Consider the following 16,532-nt stretch of genomic DNA (forward strand, 5'->3'; position numbering starts at 1 on the left):
AGGGTTTCTATTTAAACTCATTGGACAGTTTACTGTTTTACTTGAGTTCTCTGCTTTACCCTGTACTATTTTGAAGCTTACCTCTTTCTCTGCTCTTTTGCATTTGGTTCTGTCCTTTTTTATTCAGTGTTGTAGCAGTTGTGTGTAGCCTTCTACTCTTGAGCTATAATAAGCCCGGTTCATGTTGCAAGACACAAGATTTTCATAGTGGCTTTCAATTTCAGTAATAGATGGATTTATGTGAATTTAATACTTGCAGAAATAAGCCACCATTGTATTTTGTTTCACAGTAACTTGCACACAGAGAATTTGTCTCAGGATTGTGGGTTTGAGACCTACGTTGGGTAAAAGATTCCTGTGTTGGGTAAAAGATTCCTGTATTGAAGGGATTTTGGACTAGGTGTCCCACATGGTCCCTTCCAACTCTACAGTTCTATGATTCTAAGTTTCTGTGAAATAAACTCCCTGGAAAAGTTCAAGAGTTCCTTCAAATGGTTGTGGTGTTTGATGAAACATGAAATTGTGCTTTGTGGCAAGTTGGCATATTTTTGTTCCTACTAGCTCATGCTGAAACTTGACTCGAAAAACAAAACACCCAGTCTAGTCATAGTGAATCAGTGGAACACTTTACCTGTTGCTTTAAATTAAACCTTTTTCCAGGAAAGTGTTGTGACTTGTAGAATCTAGAAAAAAAATTACTAGTGCACATCTGTGATTCAAGGTTGTAATAATAATAATAATAATAATAATAATAATAATAATAATAATAATAATAATTTATTTATACCCCGCCCATCTGGCTGTGTTTCCCCAGCTACTCTGGGCGGCTTCCAACAGAAAAATAAGATACAATAATCTATTAAACATTAAAAGCCTCCGTAAACAGGGCAGCCTTCAGATGTCTTCTAAAAATCTGGTAGTTGTTTTTCTCTTTGACACCTGATGGGAGAGTGTTCCACAGGGCGGGCACCACTACCGAGAAGGCCCTCTGCCTGGTTCCCTGTAACTTGGCTTCTATCAATGAGGGAACCGCCAAAAGGCCCTCGGTGCTGGACCTCAGTGTCCAGGCGGAATGATGGAGGTGGAGACGCTCCTTCAGGTATACTGGACTGAGGCCATTTAGGGCTTTAAAGGTCAGCACCAACACTTTGAATTGTGCTCAGAAATGTACTGGGAGCCAATGTAGGTCTTTCAAGACCGGTGTTATGTGGTCTCGGCGGCCGCTCCCAGTCACCAGTCTAGCTGCCGCATTCTGGATTAGTTGTAGTTTCTGGGTCACCTTCAAAGGTAGCCCCACGTAGAGCACATTGCAGTAGTCTAAGTGGGAGATAACTAGAGCATGCACCACTCTGGCGAGACAGTCCACGGGCAGGTAGGGTCTCAGCCTGCGCACCAGATGGAGCTGGTAGACAGCTGCCCTGGACACAGAATTGACCTGCACCTCCATGGACAGCTGTGAGTCCAAAATGACTCCCAGGCTGCGCACCTGGTCCTTCAGGGGCACAGTTACTCCATTCAGGACCAGGGAGTCCTCCACACCTGCCCGCATTCTGTCCCCCACAAACAGTACTTCTGTCTTGTCAGGATTCAACCTCAATCTGTTAGCCACCATCCATCCTCCAACCACAGGACCTTCACCACCTTCACTGGTTCTGATTTGAAAGAGAGGTGCTTGGTACACCCTTTATGTCTATAGTTTGGTTTATCTTTAGTGCCTGACTCTGTTTTTAATTTTAATTTATATTTACCACTTTGAGAACTGTGAAGGTTCTCAAAGTGGTAAATATTAACATACTATTAAAATCAAACAAGGTTAGGAATGAAGTTACAGCAGCAAAGTAAGCTTTAAAGCAACATATGGTCACCATCAGAGCACTAGTAGGAGGGAGAGCTAATCACAATAGCAAAGACATGAAAAAATAGCAGGTTTTTTTTACAAGATGTTGAAATCCCAATAAAGCGTGGAACAAACAAGTATCTTGGGGTTGGGAGTCACACAATCAGAGCAGTACACCTTGATGCGTATGATTACTACATGCACAGTGATTTCCAAATTTGGGGCAGGGTGGACAATATTATATTTGTAATATGTATAAATGGAGTGTTTGCTGCTTGAGTCCTTCCTTGTTTTAGAACAGTGAAATAAACTTGGAAGCGAGTTTGTTTCTCATTAACTTTGATCCAGAGCGTAAATGAAAGCATAACATTGTTGCTGGGTTATATACATATCTTACGTCTAACAAATGAAAATAGGCATACTTGTTCCTGAACAGGGATAGCATAACCACTATAGTCCATGCATTTGTAACTTCTAGGCTAGATTACTACAGTGTGCTCTATGTGGGGCTCCCCTTGGGTCTGGTGTGGAAGCTCCAGCCTGGGGTGTGGCTGACAGCATGTGACAACATAGTTAAAACATTAGCACTAGCTGCCAATCTGCTACTAAATCAGGTTCTGGGTCTTTGTATTAATTTACCTTAGGGGCCACCTGAACCCTTACATTCCGGACTGATCCCTGACATAATCTGCAGGGGCATCATTAGTTGTTTCCTAAATTGACGAGGTTCATTTGATACCGTGTTTCTCATATTATAAGACATGTCTTATATTTATTTTTTCCTCAAAAAAAAAACACACTATGGCTTATTTTCAGGGATGTCTTATATTTTTCCTCCTCCTCCTCCTGCCATGGCCAGTATTGCTGCTGTGCCTATCACTATGTCTTATTTTCGGGGTATGGCTTATATTCCTTGAATGCTTAAAAATCCTGCTATGGCTTATTTTATGGGTATGTCTTAAAATATGAGAAACAGGGTAGTAACAAGAAGCCTTTTGTGTCACTGCCCCAGTCTTGTGAAATACTCTGCCAGTAGAGGTACCTTCTTTTTCAGCTTTTAAAAATTTAAATGCTTGCTGATTTTTTTTTCTATTGCATGAGGTTTATGCTGGCAATTACACATAAATCTTTCTGTAATAGTTAGCTGTTCTCTGTTGTTTTAATTTTGTGTATTTTTATGTATAACTAGCTGTGTATAACTGTTGTAAACCACTGTGATACTTTTTTAAGAACAGCGGTATACTGTACAAATGTTCAAAACAAACAATTGAAGCATTTTATATTGGCGTCACGTACAAGACATCTAGTTGCCCAAGCTGAGCAGGTTCAAAAGCCTGCATAGCTATGGGATCTCTCTACATGACTTTAGCAAGTCACTTTCTTTCTGACTATGGTAACTTATTTCTCAGGTAGTACTTGTGCACAAAGTAGCATAAAGCTTGCTTAAACATATGTTCTTAATGGTTGTGTCCAGAGTTTTCCAGTGACCTACAGCAGATGGTATTGGATTTTGATAAGGAAATTTTCCACATTCCTGCCTTTCCATATCATTTTGAAAAGGCATTCATTTAATCCCCTTCCCCCTTGTGACCTGTGGATATTTGTATTCATCTAGTTGTCTTTTCTGTGTCAAGTGTCCATATTTATCATGAATAATATGAGGGATATCACACACCTCAGATTTAGTTTCTGTACCTAACTCTGCCCTTTCTGCTCTTGGAATGTAAAATGACCCAAATCCAGAAGTTAGGGGAGCGAGGGAGTAAGATGTGCATAGCCAGACAACAGAAAACTCAGTTGCTGTCAGCCCATTGAACTTAGGGAGACATACCTCTGAGTTGTCGTTTAGTCGTGTCCAACTCTTTGTGACCCCATGGACCAGAGCACGCCAGGCACTCCTGTCTTCCACTGCCTCCCGCAGTTTGGCCAGACTCATGTTGGTGGCTTCGAGAACACTGTCCAACCATCTCGTCCTCTGTCGTCCCCTTCTCCTTGTGCCCTCCATCTTTCCCAACATCAGGATCTTTTCCAGGGAGTCTTCTCTTCTCATGAGGTGGCCAAAGTATTGGAGCCTCAGCTTCAGGATCTGTCCTTCCAGTGAGCACTCAGGGCTGATTTCCTTAAGAATGGATAGGTTTGATATTCTTGCAGTCCATGGGAGTCTTCTACCTCTGAGTAGACATGCATATACTTGTCTGTTCAGATTTAAACCATGCTTTATTACCGATTAGTTAATTCGTAGCTGTTACTAAACATACCTATAATAAATTTATTCATTAAATAGGTTTTCATAAAACTTTATGACTGCAGCCTACATTGAAACTACCACTTTTTATACGTTCTTATTTATTTATTTATTTATTTATTTATTGCACTGCATTGTTCTAGACGTATTTTGCAACAGGGAATTTCATTTGCATGAGCAGTTTCTGAGCTCTGGGCGCAGTACTGCGCCAAAGATTTCAGATTAAAACTGCATAGTGGAAGGAAAGGAGGACCTTTCTCCGCCTCCCCACTTCCAGCTACTCTCTGAAGAATGGAGAAAAGACCCTCTTAAGCATATTAGGGGGGTGGGTAGGAGGAAGGATTCTTGTTATAAAAAAACGTGCCTAGACAGTCTGTTGTTGTGCCCATAACCTAGGTTTGAGGTGCCATTTAGCTCCTAGATTTCATATCTCAGTTTCTAACACTGTTACACTGATATGCAGTACTAGCTTTCTTCCAAGGCATCCAATGTTGTTTGCATTTTTAAAATACTAAAACAAACAAATGGTACAAAATAGAACATTTTCTTCTTAGACCAAGTGATGGTCCCTTCAAGAGCTGATAATAAGCCTCCTACCTTGAGCTTCTTCACTTCTGTCTTCCTTCAGGGCATACAGCTCTTAATTTGCCCCAAAGAAGATGTGGGAAGAGCTACCCCAACAGTAATAGGTTGAAGATGACAGTTGTGGAAAAAGACAGCAGACTTGAGGACTGTCTTCTGTTTGGTCTAGCAATTTTAGAACAAATTATTTTAAAATTTCTTAATTGCCATTCTATTTGCTTACTAAAGATGACATACAATAATAAGAAAAAAAGGCGAAGTTAGGCAGGCTGATACACAAGTAAAACATGACAAACGCCGCTAGTTTGGTAATACCTTCATTGGGACCATCCAAAATGTCACAAAAGTGTAGCATATTTCTGAGTTACCCAGAACTCAGCATCAAATGTAATATGTTTACACAGAGATGAGACCAAGAGGTCAGTTTGTAGACTCAGTTACAAGATGGAGACTGTAGGCTAAATAAGCCCCTCCCAGGTGCTTCAGATATCAGGTTACACACCTAGGATTCTGGAATAAAGAAACGATGCCTTCTCCAAATTTCTGATAAATTAAAGTCTGGCTTGTAACACACATTTGTGTCAAAAATAATGAATAACAAAAAATTCTCCTGAAATGGTTCAGAATGTTAAACATTTGAAATAATCTCATGATTCTAAAGTATAATTCAAATTAGCTTGTTACACACATTGTTTTTTTGTCCTAAATTTAGAAAATTTAGGTGTGTGCACACATATCCTGGCTTCATTTTTGGTTTGAAAAACTTCTGGTAAATTATTTGTTCCATTCAGTATCATAGATCTGTGAAAGGCTAGTACAAATACTGAAAGTGCAAATTCAGTTGAAGGACTGAACCTTGGAAACCAACAGACTCTCTCTTCCCAAAGTACTTCTAGATCTGCCTTTTCAAATCACTTTTGCAAGTTTCTCGTCCACAGGTATGTTGGAGGCCTGACTTCTTTTAATCTAGTAATACACAAAAATAGAGGTTGTAGTTCCTGCCTTTTACATTAGATTGTGACTAAACCAAAACATGATTTGAGCTAAATCCCTTCTTTTCTGAGTGTAATTAGGAACACACTGATTCTTATTGCAGCTGGCAGCCTCTCACTATTGCCTTTTTCTTCATGTGACCCCCATGGTCTCGATGACCTTTCCTGGGGTTAGTCATAGGCCTTTTTCATTGTGATGGGCTAGAAGTGGCTCATGTGGAGTTGATTATTTCCTTGCTTGTCTGGTCTTTTTGGTGCCATAACTTCAAGTCATTTCCATTTTCTTCTCTGTTTTTGGCTGACCACAGTGAAAGGAAATGCTTTTGCTGGCGACAGGATCAGTTTACATGCTTGGTCGACTTGATTGAGCCTGTGAAAAGGTGGGGGCGCAGGGTAACAAACCCCAAAGGTGCTATATTTCCTAGGTATAATTTGGTAGTTGGTAGTGTCTATTAAACATCTAAAATCTGCTTAAATTTACATTTCCCTGATTTTCCCGTCTCCCTTTCAGTGTTTAATGCACAGCAACTTTTTAAAAATCCCAAACCCACAGCCCTGTGTGAGAGAATGTATTAGTGTCAATTGTACATGAATGTGCATTGAGAGATTTTACAGTTCTCAAAAGAGTGAAGAAATGAACCCTGGGGTTAGCAGTTAAAATTCATGGGCAGCAAGTCAGTTGCTACTAGCTGATGTTTAACCACTCCTTGTAAACAAATAAGGCCTAGTGAATTGCATATGCCAGCTGTTACACTTGTATTCCTGAGGTCTGACGAAACAGCATGAAAACTGTGATCAAAGGCATTGAGAATCACAGAGGAGCCAGTGACTAAGGAAATAGCTTTCTTTAAATAATGTAGACTTCTCTCCTTTGCTTTGTGAAACTTAATGATCCATTTTCACTTTTAAAAATGTGTGCTGTTCCTGACAGATGTAGTGGAATCTAAATTCGACTGACAGTCAAATAAAAAAGGATGAAATGGGTTTTCATTGATGCAAGGGTGACAGTGTGACAAGATGTTTTTTCACACAATGTTATGTACAGATTAAGATCATACAAAACTCTGAAATTGCAACAGAATTAAATAAGCAACTTTCATAAGATGAAATTTCTCTGTAGTGCTAAATTTTAAAATCCTCAATTTTTCAAAGGCATTGACTTGCACTGGTGGTGTCATTTGCTGCCTCTTTCTCAGCTCTCCACCCCTAACTTCCATAATATGTAGATCAGGGGTCAGCAAACTTTTTCAGCAGGGGGCCAGTCCACTGTCCCTCAGACCTTGTGGGGGGCCGGACTATATTTTGGAAAAAATTAAGAATGAATTCCTATGCCCCACAAATAACCCAGAGATGCATTTTAAATAAAAGAACACATTCTACCAATGTAAAAACATGCTGATTCCCGGACCGTCCGCGGGCCGGATTTAGAAGGCAATTGGGCCGCATCCGGCCCCCGAGCATTAGTTTGGGGGCCCCTGATGTAGATAATACTGACATACATTCATGGATTTTTAAAGTATTATGCAAGAAAATGTACTGAAGTGCGTTGAACACTACTGAGTGCCATATACTGTAGATTGATTATTATTCATTCAGTTAATATTCTCAAAGGGCAAAGAAGCTTTGATTTAATTCATCTAAAGCAAATTAGCCGCTTATCACAAGCTTATTATAGAGCTGGGGTAGAAAGCAATATTGTCTAGCTTCTGGGAAATTCAATCATGATCTTACTAATTTTTGATTATTATTTTTTTAAAAAAATGGTGCTACTTTAAATGGATAATTTGCTTATTTGTTTAAGCACACCACTAGAAGGGCCTAAAATATATTCCAATGCAGAAATCATTAGATATCTAGATGGTACAAAATGATGTATTAATCATGTGCACAAAATGATCTGAAAATATTCAGTTGGATTGTGATGTTAATGGCAGAATTTCCTGCAAATATCTCTAAAGATATTGCTCACTCCTTTAATTTGAAATTCTGAACTAAAGCTAAATATAAATAGTGAGGATTCTACAGTAAATTTTCCAATTCAGAATTTTGTTCAGTATGGACAGTTAACAGTAAATAAGGAATAAGTAATGATCCAGGTTTTGGAATATTGGAAATTGTGAATAATGTCCAAAATAATAATCTGTGACTGAAATAAAAGTAACCTCTCATGATGCCTCTTTCTTGAAGATTTGCAGCTTGTACATACTCATTAAATTTTGACCTCTTGAAATGATCAATACAGATATCAGTGATGACAAATGAAAGGACACCTGTCACTTAACAAAGTTGTTGGCCTTTCCTTTCAGCTTCAGGCTGGGTTTCAGGACTATGGTTACCCTGGTAGATGACCTATGCTGGGGTAGAGAGCTGGGTATCATGAATATTGATTCCCCCCCCCCCCAGTCTTTCAGTCGACTTTGATACCATTGGCTATGGATGTTGCTGGGAGGTTCAAGAAGGTGAACCCGGGGAACTGTTCTTCTATTTAGGAGCTTACTTGTTGTAGGGTCCTTCCAGGATCCACACTGTCTCCAGGTTGATAATATTTACAAGAATCATCTAAGTGAGATTACCCCCAATATGCATACGGTACACACTTCCATTTATGTCTTCCATCTTAACGACATGATTCTTCAGCTTTACTGGGCGCTTGCCTAGGGTCAATAATGCACTGATTAAATCCAGTCAAGTTGCTCATAGTGAATATTTCTCTGAAATGAAGTGAGACGAGTGACTATCAGGGACATAGGGACCATCTCCTAGGGGCTGAGGTCCCTTCAGCCCCCCCCCCCAATAAAATATTTGAGGGAGGCGGGCCCCTGAAGATTGATTGGCATTGCCATTCAAATGGTGTGCATGTGCCATGTCATGTGATCAGTTATGCAGGGTGGGGCTTACCTGGCCCCCCTCAATATTTTATTCAAGTTGGCACCTGTGATCAGGGAGAGTGTCTTTTTAGTAGTGGCAACCCAGGTAGGGAGCTCTTCCCAGGGATGTGTGTATGGTATCAAGTTTGTGGTCTTTTCAGTACAGTGTGAATACTTTGCTGCTTATTGAGCTTAATGGCAATAAAGATTAATTGGTCAGACTATCTACAGTACTTATTTTGACTTTTAAAAAACAAAATATTAAACTTGTTAGGATTCACCTGCTCATCTCTCAGTATGATATATGAGGAACTCCATTCTCCCGTACAGACTTGCACTTACCTGCAGTATAGTCACTCACTGCAGTCTGCAGATGGAACCCTCCTGATTGTACCATGAACCACAGGGATCCAATTGCTAGTTGTACAAGGAGAGCCTTCTCCTTTGTGGCACCTACCACGTGAAATGCTCTTCCCACTGAAATCAGGGAAATACCAACCTTGGGGTGTTTCTGCCACTGATTTGCAGACATATCTGTTCATATTTTCCCTGACCCTTATTATTGCTAATACTGGTCATTGGGATGATTGTACTGATTATTTTTATTGGATTTGTTGCATTTTATTATTGTGTGAACTGCTTTGGTATTTCTTTCTGTAAATGAAAAGTGGAATAGAAATATTTTAATAAACAAACTGAAAAATCTACCCGCAATGCCCTTCTGCATTCTACATAGGACAAACCCATCTCTCTGCAAAAGAATAAGGGAACACAAATCTGACACCAGAAATTACAGTATTCAAAAGCCAATGGGGGATATTTCTGTCAATGACCTCAAAGTGCCCATCCTAAAGCAAAGGGACTTCGGAGGCAGATTAGCTTTCCAGTGTCAGGATTTCTGTCATCAAGTACACTTTGTGAATTACCACTGTCAAGTATGTAGTTATCACTGTCTGTTTCCCCCCCTGCATTTCATTTTCCTTTGACCTCAAGTTTTTACAGTCCCTCTCAATGGGGTAAAGGTAAAGGACCCCTGACAGTTAAGTCCAGTCACAAACGACTCTAGGGTTGCGGCACTCATCTCGCTTTGTTAGCCAAGGGAGCCAGCATTTGTCCGCAGACAGTTTTTCCAGGTCATGTGGCCAGCATGACTAAGCCGCTTATGGCGTAATCAGAGCAGTGCACCGAAACACCATTTACCTTCTCGCTGGAGCAGTACCTATTTATCTACTTGCACTTTGATGTGCTTTCAAACTGATAGGTTGGCAGGAGCGGAGACTGAGCAACGGGAGCTCACCCCGTTGCGGCGATTCGAACCGCCGACCTTTTGATCGGCAAGCCCTAGGCTCTGTGTTTTAGACCACAGTGCCACCTGCGCCACCTCAATGGGGTATATGCATGTAATTATGTGTGTATCTACCTGTAACTTGGAGTAACACTTCATGTGTTTGATGAGGTAGACTAAAGACAACAAATGCTTATGCCAGAACCACAAAAGACTAACACAGCTGTTACTTGGGAAATGGTTAGAATTCTACTGATGTTTGATATACTGCTTTGTTTGTAAGCTGCCTCATAGGCCAAATGGTAGAAAGGCAGAATATTTTGCTGCCCTCAAAAATAGAAATGCTTTTGTAAATAAATACAGTGCCAAAATGTAGTTAATGATGAGTGCTTAGCTGCCCTGATTGAGATGATGCTTAAATCAGAAGCCCTTTGTGTTTGTGAATTACTGTTTTCTGATAGAGACATTAACATACATAACATTTTGTTTTATATGGACACTAATCTGCCAATAATAATTAAAGTCTGGCCAGAAAGCCACTTAATTAGTTACTGGATGAAGAGGAAATGGGAGTAAAGAAATTCTTTAATAAGCAATCATAAAGTAAACTTCTTGAAAGCAACATAATTTATTTTTTCTTATGAAACATGTTGCTATAAATAGTACTGGGTGTGTTCTGAATGTTCAGTTTTACAGTGGTACCTCGGGTTAGACGCTTCAGATTACAGACTTTGTTAACCCGGAAATAGTACCTCGGGTTATAATAATATATAATAATTTATTATTTATACCCCGCCCATCTGGCTGGGTTTCCCCAGCCACTCTGGGCGGCTTCCAACGGGAAAATGAAACACAATAATCTATTAAACATTAAAAGCCTTCAGATGTCTTCTAAAAGTCTGGTAGTAGTTTTCCTCTTTGACATCTGTTGGGAGGGCGTTCCACAGGGCAGGCACCACCACCGACAAGGCCCTCTGCCTAGTTCCCTGCAACTTTGCTTCTCGCAACGAGGGAACCGCCAGAAGGCCCTCGGTGCTGGACCTCAGTGTCCGGGCAGAATGATGGAGGTGGAGACGCTCCTTCAGGTATACTGGACTGAGGCAATTTAGGGCTTTAAAGGTCAGCACCAACACTTTCAATTGTGCTTGGAAATGTACTGGGAGCCAATGTAGATCTTTCAAGACCGGTGTTATGTGGTCTTGGCGGCCGCTCCCAGTCACCAGTCTAGCTGCCGCATTCTGGATTAGTTGTAGTTTCTGAGTCACCTTCAAGGGTAGCCCCACGTAGAGCGCATTGCAGTAGTCCAAGCGGGAGATAACTAGAGCATGCACCACTCTTGCTAGACAGTCTGCAGGCAGGTAGGGTCTCAGCCTGCGTACCAGATGGAGCTGATAGACAGCTGCCCTGGACACAGAATTGACCTGCACCTCCATGGACAGCTGTGAGTCCAAAATGACTCCCAGACTGCGCACCTGGTCCTTCAGGGGCACAGTTACCCCATTCAGAACCAGGGAATCCTCCACACCTGCCCGCCTCCTGTCCCCCATGAACAGTACTTCTGTCTTGTCAGGATTCAACCTCAATCTGTTAGCCACCATCCATCCTCCAACCGCCTCCAGGCACTGACACAGGACCTTCACTGCCTTCACTGGTTCTGATTTGAAAGAGAGGTAGAGCTGGGTATCGTCCGCATACTGATGAACACCCAGCCCAAACCCCCTGATGATCTCTCCCAGCGGCTGCATGTAGATGTTAAAAAGCATGGGGGAGAGGACAGAACCCTGAGGCACCCCACAAGTGAGAGCCCAGGGGTCTGAACACTCATCCCCCACCACCACTTTCTGAACACGGCCCAGGAGGAAGGAGCGGAACTACTGTATAACAGTGCCCCCAGCTCCCAACCCCTCTAGACGGTCCAGAAGGATGTTATGGTTGATGGTGTCAAAAGCCGCTGAGAGATCCAGCAGGACTAGGAAACAGCTCTCACCTTTGTCCCTAGCCCGCCGGAGATCATCAACCAGTGCGACCAAGGCAGTTTCAGTCCCATGATGAGGCCTGAACCCTGACTGGAAGGGATCCAAATGGTCCGCTTCTTCCAGGCGTGCCTGGAGTTGTTCAGCAACCACTCACTCAATCACCTTGCCCAAGAATGGTAGATTTGAGACTGGGCGATAGTTGGCCATATTAGCCGCATCTAAAGATGGTTTTTTAAGAAGCAGTTTAATGACCGCCTCTTTCAGCGGGGCTGGGAATACTCCCTCATAGAGGGAAGCATTTACCACCCCGCGGAGCCCATCGCCCAGCCCTTTCCGGCTCGCTTTTATTTATTTATTATTAGGTTAAGAACTTTACTTCAGGATGAGAACAGAAATTGCGCAGCAGCGGCGGGAGACCCCATTAGCTAAAGTGGTACCTCAGGTTAAGAACAGTTTCAGGTTAAGAATGGACCTCCAGTACACAATTGGTTCCGGACGTCTGTACTTAACCTGAAGTGAACTTTCCCATTGAAAGTAATGGAAAGTGGATTAATCCGTTTCCGACGGTCCGTGGAGTACTTAACCTGAAGCATACTTAACCTGAAGCAAACTTTCCCATTGAAAGTAATGGGAAGTGGATTAATCCGTTCCAGACGGGTCCGCGGAGTACTTAAACTGAATGTACTCAAACCGAGGTATACTTAAACCGAGGTATTACTGTATTTCATTGGATGGTTTCTTATGTAAATACAACTGATGTTTTGTAAACCAGGTTTCATTTAATACAACACTGATTTTTAAAAATGAACACAATCCTAAAAAATCAATACATTAAAGGGCATGTGTAGCATAGATATGTATATGGTCCACTGGATGACTTGGAAAAAAATTATATACAAAGCCTATGAAATAATTGGGTAAAGTTGATGATGATGAGTGTAGTTTCAACTACACTCTTTACATAAATAGATGGTAGAAGGATTTGGCAAATAGAGAAAACACTGCTTCTCATCCTCTTAAAGTTCTCTAAATGTTTACTTCTCACATGCTACTCAGGTGGTTCTAGTATTGAATAAATGAAAAATAAACAAATGCACTCTTCTATACAGTTATTTCCATCTGTTCAGCTTGAAATCTAAAGGATCACAAATAAAAATGAACTAAATACCTTGGATTATTTATGTGAGTTTTTCTCTTTGCAGTAAGAAAGTTACCTAGCAAATGGTGATATAAATTGTTGAGTTCCTGCTGGTTGAGTATAGTTTACTTCTACATTGGACATTCTAATCCAGCAATTATATACCTCATTTAATGCAATTTTAAAAACCTTTCCTTACTAGACATGGAAAATAATTGACAGATTTGGTGCTAACAGTACAGTCTAGAATAAGCAAAAACACTACAGGACAGCTGTGTACACACACACACCCTCTACCTTTAGGCATGTTGTTCATCCTAAAATGACTTTCAGGTACACCAGAATTGCATTGCAGTTGGAAACAGCAAAAAGTATGTAACATCTGTTTAAGACAGAGCTGAAAATGTAAATGCAGTGTGTTGAACACATGCAAAGACTGAATTTCCTTAAGCAACTTGGAGGTCTCTTATGGCCTTCTTTGGTAAGGAAAGCAACATAGGGCTCGTCCACACCCTTGCCCCACTCCTTTCCATATGACAGAAAAGAAGTAGGCCTTCCCTCAAACTACCTTCAGTGTATCATTCACACAACACCATCTGTTTGGCTGTACCATATTACATCTTATTCATGCGATCTTTCTGGCTTCAACTTACTGTCTCATCAGAATGCTTCTATTCTGCAGGCATTTGACATACCTGATTAATAAATTTAATGTGGCAAACCCTTGTTTTAGATTACTTTTATCTGCTATGTCAGCCTTTTTAGCTGTTCTTACATTTACTGTATCTGAAAGCTGTCTTGAGTCCCTGTTCAGGAACAACAACAAAGTTGTTGTTGTTGTTGTTTGTTGTTGTAAGCTGTCTTGGGTCCCTGTTGAGGAACAACAACAAAGTTGTTGCTGCTGCTGCTGCTGCTATATTGGTTTGTGGTAGTGGTAGGTTTGATTTTTCCTGTTCTTACCTATTGTGTACTGCCGTTACAACAGCAAATGCATTGGAAGGGCAGGATGTCAACTAGACAAAAGACATCTGAGAGAATTTCCTTTTGTAAAACAGTTATATTTACACACTTGTAAATATTAAAAGATGAAATATTCATACAATATGTAGGAGGGGAGGGGGTTATTGGTTTATTTTATTTTTGTTCATTTTAAAAATGTATTTTGTGTATTTAATTTTGTTTTTTTATGGTGGAACCACCCAAAGATCTAGGGATGTAGTGAGCAGATTGAGTAAATAATAGTGTGGCCGTCCCTGCTCTATCAAAAAGCATTCCTGTTAAGATATGACAGGTGTCCACTATCTGTACTTTCGAGAAACCATTAAAGACATTTTTGTTGTGATAGGCTTATCCAGGTGGATAAATAGGTCTTTACTACAAGTGTTCACTTGTTAGGATTTTAGTATTATTTAAATATATTTGTTTTTGTGTTTTCCACAGTTTTAAATTTTCTTATGTGTAAATCACATTGAGACAGTTAATTAAAAGGCTGTTAATAAATTAATTGTAATAATAACATGCCTATTCTTTTGTAGGCTCTTCAGTGATTCTCATTAATCTGAAGCTCTTTGCCACAACACTTTCTAACTTGGCACTATGCATCCTGACCCTGGACCTTTACAAGAGCTACTTTTTCTTATAGTTACCATTTGCTTCTCAACTACAGCTTCAGGTACGTTCACATTCCTGAACTGTCATATATACCTAATGTTCTCCTCCAGACATTTTGGTGGTTGATCTCTATTGCCATGCCCCTATGTCATGTGCTCCTCACTTGGGCACAGCCTAACCATTTTGTTTTCAGCACCCAGACAATACAATTGGGTGGGAAGGGAGAGGAGCATAATTCAACTTGCATTTGCATGTGTACATATACACTTGTAAATATACTCCATGTACTGAAATACCTGTGCATATTCCCAGAAAGAGAAAGGTATTGAAGGGCAGGGGAGTACTCATATAGGGTGGATACATCCCATCAAAGACTGCCCACTAATATGGATTCTAAAGAGAGACACAGTATACTTACAAGAAGCAGAAAAAGTGAACCACACATGTGTGGATCTGTTCATATCAATGATACAGATGGATAAATTGGATCAGAAAGACCTTCCTGGATATAAGTACCTGAAGTGTTAATATCTGATAATCAAGCTAAAATATTATACTACTTTCTGTCTTTAAAACTGAGTTTTTAAAAATCAGTCTAAGGATTTAGAATTAAACTCGATGATACCACATATGGTAATCAGAGGTCGTTGTATATTAAATACTGTAGTTTGGCTTCACTGTAATGAAAGCGGTTTCTGCATTGTCAGTCTAGCACTGTACTTGATTTTTAGATTGATAAAAATGCTCATATTGAGCTAAGGTTTAACTTCAAAATAGTTTTCTGTTCCAATCTGTAGTGCTTATGAGTAAAGAATGCACAAATATTGAGGCTGGATATAAATTTAGAAATAGCATGAACTGGTCTGTATTTGTAGGAGAAACAGAAAAAAAATATCTGGGATTCCCCCGCCCCAGTGATGTTGCCTATTGAAAATCCCACCACTATTTTATATTACTTTTATTGTTGTGTTTTCTATATTGTACTTTTATTGTATATTTATTTTGAATCAATACGTATTAATGCTTTTCATTGCTTTGGGGGTCTTTGGGCTAAAATGCAGTACTGTATATAAACTGCAGCATACCAAATGTTTAGTTCACATTTTCATACATAAACTGCTAACAGCTAAAGGAATTGGTTACACTGAGTGTGTGTCTTTCTTTTCTAGACTTGATTCCTCACTTTGTTTCTGAGCCACTTTCTACCATCCAGAAACCTGGTGCAACTGTAAAGCTTCATTGTACTGCTGAGCCCTCTACAGCTCATGTAGCTTGGCTATTCAATGGCGAGACATTACACAAGAAAGTGGAGCAAGTAGACTCACAGCCAGGATACCTTACAATCTTCTCCCTTAGCCCTTCAAATTCTGGTGTATACCAATGCATAGTCAATAACAGCATTGGTGTAATTATCAGCAGGCCTGCAACAGTATCTATTGCCTGTAAGTTATACTTTTATTTATGGTAAAACTGAGCACATTATACCCTTTTATAATGTTTCCTTTTATTTTGCCCATTTTTTTGTTTGCCACATCCATGAATTTTTAACATCTGGGAGGAATTTATGTGTTTTTAAACATGCCTTTTTTGGGACAAAAGGGTGACCTCTGTGTTAGAAGCACATAGTAAAACAAATTACTTACTTTGTGTTTTTCTCTTGAAGTTAACTGCATAATATAGAAAGAAACTATTAATAATTTCTTCCAGTAAAAATCAGTCCTCATATTGCAATTTATAAACATGTTCTGGAAAGGGAGTTTGTGCTAAATGAAGAAATCTTTATCTGAAGCCCTATCCAAACCATACCTGCCAAGTTCCGGACGTAAAGATCCGGGATCGGCAGCGCGCGCATGACCGGAAGTTGCGTGACGCAACTTCTGGTGGCGCTTCGCCCTTCTATGGGCACCAGAAAATGGCGGCGCCAGCGCCGGAAGTCGCTTCCACGCATGACCGGAAACACGTAAAAGCGACTTCCGGCGCCGGCGCCGCCATTTTCTGA

The 16,532-nt window shown here is 40.4% G+C and overlaps 1 protein-coding gene across 4 annotated transcripts in view; it reads left to right on the forward strand.

Annotated features, from left to right (window-relative positions):
• Nucleotides 1-16,532, forward strand: part of CDON (cell adhesion associated, oncogene regulated) — a 123,257-nt gene that overhangs the window by 73,369 nt on the left and 33,356 nt on the right. For all 4 annotated transcript variants that reach the window (XM_060268305.1, XM_035140257.2, XM_035140256.2 and 1 more), the window contains 2 exons: nucleotides 14,458-14,594; nucleotides 15,703-15,975. In XM_060268305.1, the coding sequence (XP_060124288.1) occupies nucleotides 14,519-14,594; nucleotides 15,703-15,975 (349 nt within the window). In that variant the 5' untranslated portion in view covers nucleotides 14,458-14,518. The remainder of the gene's footprint in view (nucleotides 1-14,457; nucleotides 14,595-15,702; nucleotides 15,976-16,532) is intronic.

This window comes from Zootoca vivipara, chromosome 15 (genome assembly GCF_963506605.1).
Source record: "Zootoca vivipara chromosome 15, rZooViv1.1, whole genome shotgun sequence".
Classification (NCBI taxonomy): domain Eukaryota; kingdom Metazoa; phylum Chordata; class Lepidosauria; order Squamata; family Lacertidae; genus Zootoca; species Zootoca vivipara.